We start from the raw sequence: 9,294 nt of genomic DNA on the forward strand, positions 1-9,294 counted from the left end.
CTCAGCACCTGTATCTTGAATATATCCAGAACTTTCACACCTCTCTCCTGGATCAAAGTTCTTCTAGTATAGTGGTTCTGTATAGATACTTCTGATTAATTTTGTGGAGCCAGTATCTAGCAAAACTAACTCAAGCAGCTGAATATAAGCAGTATTATCTGGGTATTGTTGTGGAACTACATTTCTGGAAGAATTTAATGCAATTTTTCTGTGGTTTTTTTTTTTTTTTACTGGCATATAAAGAGAAGGCTGATCATACAGGAAAGCAAGAGCAAGCTTTCTCTCACTTTGATTTCAGTATTATAACACTGATCTAATAAAGAAACTATATACTATACCTGCATTTAATATTTACGTCATTCAGTAGGTAAACTTTGCATAATGTTTTAGGATATACAAAAAAATAAACTTCTGGCTGAACACCACCATTCCTGTGTCTGCTGATAATATTCAGGCCAACACTAAATAAGTAGTAGTCTTTTAGGTGTATAAACATTTTAACTCCAAGTGTGAGTAGAAATCTTTCGTTTACTGTTTTTTTTTTCTCCTTTTTCTCTCTCTCTCTCTCTCTTCCCCCCCCCCCCTCCCTTCCCTCCAACCCCCCCCTTCACAATCCTAGAGCTCGTAGGAAAAAAGGTTCTGCCCGCAGACTTGGTCTCCAAAAACTCTGGGAATGGTGCTTGGGACTTGTACAGATGAGTTCATTGCCCTGGAGAGTTGTAATAGGCCGTTTAGGAAGGATAGGTCATGGAGAATTAAAAGGTAATAAGAGCTGTTGAGTGTAGAAACTTGGTTTAAAAGCTTTAACTTTTGTTTAACTCACAAAGATCGATAAAGTAGTCTGATAATTTGGCTTTTCCACCCTTTGAAACAAACATAACTACATCTTTTGACATTTCCTTCATAAATTTGCAGCTGAATGGTTTTGAAGATTAGTATAAATGAAAAGTCATTATGCAAATGAATTATTTTGAACATCTTATGTTTTCTACTAATGAAACAAAGTTCAAAACAAACTATTTTCTGGGTAGCTAAATTAATGACTTAATATCCCTAGATTGGAGCTGTTTGCTGAGTCGCCGAAACCTCCAGTCCCTCAGCAAGAGACTGAAAGATATGTGTAGGATGTGTGGTATATCTGCTGCAGATTCTCCCAGCATTCTCAGTGCTTGCTTGGTGGCAATGGAACCACAAGGGTCTTTTGTTATTATGCCAGGTATTTGTAAAACTGTTCCTTTCTTTTGGTTATTGGGACTTGTTTCTCTTAACAATAGAAGTTCAAGAAAAATACATTTTTTTTTTTTCTTTCTTCTTTCCCCTCTTTAAAGATTCCGTGTCAACAGGTTCTGTATTTGGACGCAGCACTACTTTAAATATGCAGACATCTCAGCTGAATACCCCACAGGACACATCATGCACTCATATACTTGTGTTCCCTACATCTGCCTCTGTGCAAGTAGCATCGTCGACCTATACCACTGAAAATTTGGACTTGGCCTTCAATACAAACAATGGTTAGTGGTGTGTGTGTGTGTGTGTGTGTGTGTTAATTATGGGGGAAAAAGTGTATGTTGGGGAATAAGGTTACTAAATGCAAATCTATTGACTTCAAAACAAGATCTATTTATATTATATGTTTATGGAGGTATAGAAATTGACTGTGTTCTTCATTTTTTCAAGATGGAGCAGATGGAATGGGTATCTTTGATTTGTTAGACACTGGAGATGACCTTGATCCTGATATTATTAATATCCTTCCTGCATCCCCTACTGGATCCCCTGTACATTCACCAGGATCCCATTACCCCCATGGAGGTGAAATGGGCAAGGTAACTATTACGAAGTAAATACCAGAATTTACCAATTTAGGTTTCTCAGATTAGGATTTCATTTGTAGAATACCAGGTTCTTATGACCTCTTGCCCTTCATCTAATCAATCCAATTTGATCCAAGAATTTGGAAAGCTGCAGATTTAATAGCATAACTAAATGTTCCATATTGTCACTAACTCTGCTTCTTCCTGATATTTGTCAACTTTTAGGGTCAAGGTACAGATAGATTGCTTTCAACAGAATCTCATGATGAAGTAACAAATATCCTGCAACAACCATTGGCCCTTGGTTACTTTGTATCAACTGCCAAAGCCGGTCCATTGCCTGAGTGGTTTTGGTCAGCATGTCCTCAAGCACAAAATCAGTGTCCCCTGTTTCTTAAGGTACTGTACTTCAGCAACTTGTACAGTGTTTTTCCTGAGCATTCAGTGGGCATTTAGGATAAATGTGTAATGTGGGATCTGAATAGCAACATTTTAGACTTCCGAACTTTTTTTTTTAAGCAAATGAATACAGTAATTTTAACATCGTTCCAAGAGACGTGCACAATTTCTGGTTTCCTTAGAAACCAGTCCAGTTTGCATATTTTTGTTCCCTTTCTACAAAAATGAGACATTTTTAACCGGAGCAGGAAAAGTTCAGAAGTGTTGTTGTTCTCTTCTGAACAGCCTCTTCACATATTTGTTTCACAAGAATAATGTTCCTCCTCCTCTTACAACTGAAGCTTTGCTTACTCTTAATAGGTGTATGCTGCTGTATCTTGCAAGGGGTTGTGTTACACTAAGTGTTTGGCTAGACTTCTCCAGATTACTGGCTCAAATTTGCCTCTGCCTCTTACTTGGAAACAATGCAAAAAGGAAAGATCTAGTGTAACTACCTGGTTAAACTTGGAAAATGTAGTCTAGTACAGAGACAGATGTTATGCTTTATCCATCTGTTCTGTTTTGGTCTTCCTCAAGGAAGAGTTTAAGTGGGGAATAGTCTGAGGTAGACATTGACTCATCTATCCAGAAGAGGTTCTCGCATCATGTGTATGTTGTCACTTCCATTTTCTTGTCTGGCACAATCAAGTCAGTTCTGCTGTACTTTCAAACTTTGATTTGCTCAAATCTAGGATTATACATATAATTTTGTTATGACACAGATATGTCTAACCTGAAACAAAGATGAATAAAAGTAGCTCTCCCCCATGCCAAGTGTTAAGCAAAAGTTCCATTATATTATATGGATGCTTCTGCTGCTGCTGTTTTCTTTCACAGACATTGTGTGGTATACTAATAAAAAAACAGTTGGATTTCGAAGGCTACTAATAGGCTAGTATCACTTTTGATTTAAGACTTGAATATGCAAAACTTTGTACTTGTACCAAAATATGATCTAATGAGAACTCTGAAGGTTAGAATATTTTGTGGCTTTTTTTGCACCTCCTAATTTGTGTAGTTGTTTTCTATGGTAAATTGCGCTACTTTCAGTTTGCTAGAATTTACAAAGATATTTGGTACTTTACTGGTAGCAACAGTAATGGAAAATCTTGGTAAGATGTCAATTAGAAATCCTGGGCCAAGTACTTCCCTGGTGTAAGTGGATAAACTTAGTGGAGTCACATCCACTTCAGTCCCTTTTTTTGTTTTAAATGGTGATCTTGGCCGTATCTCCCAACCCAATGAAATGGGGTTGGGGAAGAGATTCCTTACATCCTATCTTAAGATACTTATATAATCTTAGCAGAATGCATTAATCAAAAAAATAAAACATATCAGAATATATGTAGGTTCTTCTGATGCCTGTTCTAGCTGAATGCATAGGATTAAAGCACTGTTTCGCTTTGTGTCAGGTGTTAGGAAGTAATTACAAGGAAGGTGCGGTTATATTGTAAAGGAACAGGGATGTCTAAATTGTAACTAATGCAAGGGTGTCTGATAATGTGCCTGTTCTCTTTTTAGGCCTCTTTGCACCTCCATGTGCCTTCAGTGCAATCAGACGAGCTACTCCACAGTAAACACTCCCACCCACTTGACTCTAATCAAACTTCTGATGTTCTCAGGTATTGATGCTTTATTACTTAAAAATGAAACAGAATATTTTTAATAATATAACTGCAGAACCACATTTTATTGCAGCATATCAACTTGGCTCTTTTTCTGTAAGGTTTATTCATTATTAATTGAATGCTGAGTATGTTTAGTACTTCATGAAGGACAACACAAATAGACGCAGCGCTCTGCGTGGCTAAAAGATGCATTTAGGCATGAAGTAGTGCTTTTTTTTTTTTAAATAGCATCACTTTTTAGCATATTGTAGGTAGGCTGATTAGAAGAAGTGAGATTTTAATGGGAAGAGGCTGAATGTTGGATGCAACAAAAGAGGAAGGGAGTTCCAGGTGTACGGGTCCTGGTGGAAGAAGATCCATTGATGAATGGAAGAGGGATACAAGGAAGCAATTAGGCAAGAGGCTTGGAGGTGCTGCGGGAGTAGGAAGAGTTCAGAACAGAGATGAGCAGGCATGTAATCCTATAGAAGTAAGACATCTATAGAAGATAAACTAGTTTTGTTGGATTTTTTTTAAACCTAATGACGTGAACATCTGGGTAGCATGATTGTTTGCCACGCAGACAAAAAATGTTTTGCCTAGCCTTGTTGACCTGCTTCGAGAACACAAGTAAGGTGCCACAAGTACTCCTGTTCTTTTTTCGAGAACAATGACTCTGAAGGCTAGCTGTTTCATAAGTCTGGCTAGTTTAACTCTAACAGCATAAATGTTTAGCTGTTGGAGAAGTTGGTTTGTTGTGACATTGTGTGTCGAACATGGTCTGAAAATTATGGTAATGGAAAATGTATAGCTTGATGGAAGTCTTTTTTTGCTTTACAGGTTTGTTTTGGAACAGTACAATGCACTCTCCTGGCTAACCTGTGATCCCGCAACCCAGGACAGACGGTCATGTCTCCCAGTTCATTTTGTGGTGCTGAATCAGTTGTATAACTTTATCATGAATATGCTGTGATCTTCATCTGAACTTTGCAAGAAGAGAACAAGGAAAAGGGATATTTCACTGCAGGACTAAGTTATAATTCTTCTCAGTTCAAGTTATTTGTGATGGGGTATAATTCTTGTTACTTCCAACAAATATTGTTTTGACTTCTGAGGGGCACATAATCCTGCTGTCTTTGTTTCATTGACTCTACAGGACTCTTTTTAGAATGATGATTGATCAGTCAAAATGTATTATAACATTTTAGTGGCAAAATTGACCCTTTTTTCCCAGTCACAGTATTTGTGAAAAGTAATGAGCCATAGTACCCAGTCATGTTTAATGAATATTAAAAGCATGGAGACGAGAAGAGACGTGAGGAACAATAGGTTTCAACCTATGGCTTCAGAACATCAAGATGTTCTTGTATCGGATTATAGTACCTAGTATTCAGAAAATGCCTGCATCTCTTATTTATTGTAAGTTTTTAAATGTATAAATTGTCTTATATTTCTTAACCTCTTTTATAAAAATTTTCCTAGAAGGTTTATACTGCCTTCTTGCTTTAAAGCAATTGGTCTAAAATATATGTAATCGTCTTAATTAAAAGTTGCAGTAGGTTGCTTTTAGAGTATTATTTTTTTGTAAGGGGGTGGGAGGGGACAGTAAATTTGTATTGTCTTGATGTACAGTTTAATGGGGATAGAGGGGTTAATGTCCATACCATTGTGTGTGGGGGATTTACAGCTAAGCTGTAGTTGCAGAGTACATGTACAGTAATGAAGTTCACTGTGTTTATATAAATTGAAAAGGTACCGGGTCTTACAGCATTTTATATCACACCTTTACAGAGTAACATAATGGCAATATATAAGTGATATTGTAGGTGGTTTAACTTGTAGTGAGAATAAAATGAATAAACTCGTCAATTTAATTTTGTGTTATGGCTCAGGGCTGTGGCCAATTTTTCAGACCTTTACCGTGGAAAGATTTATTACTACAAGAATCTCTGCTACCCAGTGTAGGTAACCAGGAATTTTTGGCATAGTGGGAATTGCATCATGTTCTGTAAGACTTGTGTTCATCACAAATCAGATGGAACATGTAGGTATAGAAAAACATTATAATGAAATTGCCCCAAAGACTCTTCCTATAGGCTGAAATTTCGCCCAGCTCTAGCCATTTTACAAATGCAAAAACAGGCAATCTTGACTTTAAGATTGGTGTGTGTTTGACTAAAATGTGGTGTATATAGATTTTCAGTGAATTCTGGTATTCAGATTTTATTCCACTGGTGAAAGAAGCATTTTCCTTTTCCTTTTTAATCTATTGTTGGCACTGTGGTAAGGATCCCAGGCACCAGTGTATGGACTTTCCCCTCCAGATTCCAGCCAGGGCATGTGCCAATGAGGCTCAAGCCTCCCTAAGGAAGGGACTCGGGAGTCATGGGACTTTCGTATGCCTCTTCCTCTACAATCACCATTTTCCCCTCACCTAACACTTCCTTCCTTGACTTGCACATGCCAAATCTGTAATGCTCTAAAATGGCCCCTACGGGTGCTCGTGAGCAATTCCTTCCTTTGTTCCTCACCTCCTGACTGCCGGACAGAAAACTTACTCTTGCGGTGCCCTTGTCAATCTGATGTGAGAACCCACATTAGCCTAGCACCTGGATCTCACTGGACAACTTGAACTATCCATCCTGCCCATAAAGTCTTTAAGGAGCCAGTTTTAAAATCCCTTTGTGCACCCACTGTTAATCCTCTACAAGGATAAAAAATCACTTGTATTTACAAAACTAAATTTGGTATCTTACTGAAAATCATGTTTTGTAACTACAAAATATTTTCCTGAAATATCACTTCATGTGAACAAACATAACCTCTTTGCTAATATTCTATATATACAATATTAGCAGTCTTATTTTGTATAAAGAAAATGTACAATTGGTGACAGATTTTTTTTCAATCATTTCTTCAAAATAACAGTACTGCAATCAGATGTCAGCCTATTTTGATATTAAAGTTAAAAAAATTGGGTCTCTGCATTAATTTTTGATTATGCGAAAACAACACCACATGTTGACTAGCCTATTTTGTTCAATAGCAGCTTTTTCTTTTCAATGTGGCTGAGATTTTTGAGGAAGATGCTCCTAAGCCTGGAATTTTCAAAACTTACATCCAATATTTTTAGCTCAGTGTTGCCAGATGGCTGATTTCAAAACCTGTCTTAATGTTAACACACCTCTTTAGTTTGGAACTTGTTGGAAGTGGGCTGTTTTAAAATCTGACTGTGACTTGTATTCATAAGTGAGCCAGCTGCCTGAATGCTGAGGTCCAGTTCATACTATATAGTTAAATGAATGTACTCTGAAATTCCCCAGCTGTATAGAAAAACTGCCCGTAAAAGTTTTTCCAATGCAGTCAGAAATATAAACTGATAAATTAACCACTAGAAACTATCAGAAGCCCCCTTTTGAAGTGTTTTTAGAAACCATTTGTACTGGGAGACTGTGTCTTCCTAGTGGCATTCATTGCCAGCAGTGTACATATCAAAACTGCCAGCGCCAAGGAGCTATCATATTTGGCTTACTTCTAAATAAGTTACTTTCACCTTTATAAATCAAATTCCTTTGTAATGATTAACCCTTCCTCTCTTAAAGTGGACATGACTAATTACTGACAACAATTATATTGTTACAGCCTGTTAACAGCAGAGTTGATCAGAAGGTGCAAGCTTTATAGCAGAGTTTATACAGATCTTTGACAGTTTGGGCAGCAACTTCTCAAAATGCTTGTTCCTAGTGTTGGTCTGTGCAGCTCTCTGTTTAGTAGTATTTTGTGGAAGTTCACCTATTAAGTATTTTGGTTTTCAAATGATAGCCACATATGGTATCCTTCCAGCCAGTCAAAAAAATCTAGCCATGCTCTCTTTATGCAAGCCATTCACTCATCTGGACTTAACACTGTATGAATTAGATTCTTGTACACATTATTGTTTGGCCAGTGGGCCACCAAGTGTACTTACTTACAATGCTTAAATTTTTAAGTAGTTGTAATTTTTAAAACTTTCTAACATTTTCTGAAATGGCTAAAATTAAAGTTATCACTAAAATCCTCAGCTATATTCTTGCTCAGCTGTCAGTATGGCACAGATCACTCTATTACTATATTCTTTTCATCTTCATATTTGCCTTCTATGGTGACTTTTAACTTCAGGTGTTGCTACAAAGATTTGCAGATCTCTTTAATCAAGCACTATTGGTTAATACTGTACTATCAAAATATTATGTTGCATTATTTAAAAACATTCAAATTTAATAGATGAAAAGGTTTTTTTAAATGCTATTGCACCATATAATTTGCTGCGCAACAGTCTATGGTATAGCATATCAGTCTGTTAATATCCATGTAATGTTACATGAAACAATGTTTTGGTCTGGGTTTCCTCTGAGAACTCAGTTTCTCAGTTTACGTGAAATTGTATGACAAACTATTTTGACACAAATTCTAAGGTGGAAAAATTAATTTTCTCCATCTTAATTGAAGGATTCAGAACTATGTCTTATATTTAGAAAATCTTATTTGTGGTGTACTCTTTATTTTCAATGGAGTGAAACTTCATTTACAGTAAAACTGGATTTGGGACCTACAATAATCCTCAGGGTCACTTTTTCAGGAAGTTTTAATGTAGCTTTAGGTTATCCAAATGAACTGGATTTGAGGACCTTGAAAAGCTATTGGGTTTAAATTGCAAATTGTGGCATCATTACTGGACATGTCAGTTTCATAAATCTCAAAACAGCTGGGTCACTTTAAGGGGAGTTTTCAAGGTCTCACTCAGCAGTGACATTTAATGGTCCAAGTCGTCTTATTTAATATGACATAAAATCAAATAAGGAACAAACACTATTGCTGCCGAATGCCATAAACACTGAGTTGTACAAATTGTGATTGAGGAAATGAAAAAGTTTATACTTTTAAAAAAAAAAATTCAAATGGAATAAATTATTCATGAAGCCTTGATTGTGGCGTCTCTTTATTTCCAACACTCACCTTTCTTTATACAACAGAAAAGAGCTGTAGCTTATTATTATTTGGGTGGAAAATGACCAAACTAATAGCCCTTTTCACATGTAGCAGAGACAGATTATACAGTGGAACCTCAGCATTACAACTTGACCGGTCAACCACCTCCTCATTTCGAACCAGAACTATGCAATGTGGCAGCAGCAGAGGCCAAAAAACCCAACAACTACAGTGTAGTACTGTGTTAAATGTAAACTACTAGAAAAATAAAGGGAAAATTAAATTTAAAAAATGGCCCAAGTAAGGAAACTGTTTCTGTGCTTGTTTCAAATTTAAATTAAGATGGTTAAAAGTACCATTTTTCTTCTGCATAATGAAGTTTCAAAACAATATTAAGTCAATGTTCAGTTGTAAAGGTTTGAGAGCTCTTGAAACACCCCTGGCCGAGCTGTTAGTAACTCGGC

At 36.6% G+C, this 9,294-nt stretch overlaps 1 protein-coding gene across 1 annotated transcript in view; it reads left to right on the forward strand.

The window, feature by feature from the left end:
* MED13 (mediator complex subunit 13) overlaps positions 1–8,825 on the forward strand; it is a 75,770-nt gene extending 66,945 nt beyond the window's left edge. The window contains exons 24-30 of the mRNA XM_065573079.1: positions 620–762; positions 1,058–1,216; positions 1,329–1,514; positions 1,681–1,829; positions 2,043–2,216; positions 3,777–3,877; positions 4,703–8,825. Of these exons, the coding sequence (XP_065429151.1) occupies positions 620–762; positions 1,058–1,216; positions 1,329–1,514; positions 1,681–1,829; positions 2,043–2,216; positions 3,777–3,877; positions 4,703–4,835 (1,045 nt within the window). The 3' untranslated portion in view covers positions 4,836–8,825. The remainder of the gene's footprint in view (positions 1–619; positions 763–1,057; positions 1,217–1,328; positions 1,515–1,680; positions 1,830–2,042; positions 2,217–3,776; positions 3,878–4,702) is intronic.
* The last annotated feature ends 469 nt before the right edge of the window (positions 8,826–9,294 follow it).

This window comes from Chrysemys picta, chromosome 19 (genome assembly GCF_011386835.1).
Source record: "Chrysemys picta bellii isolate R12L10 chromosome 19, ASM1138683v2, whole genome shotgun sequence".
Classification (NCBI taxonomy): Eukaryota; Metazoa; Chordata; order Testudines; family Emydidae; genus Chrysemys; species Chrysemys picta.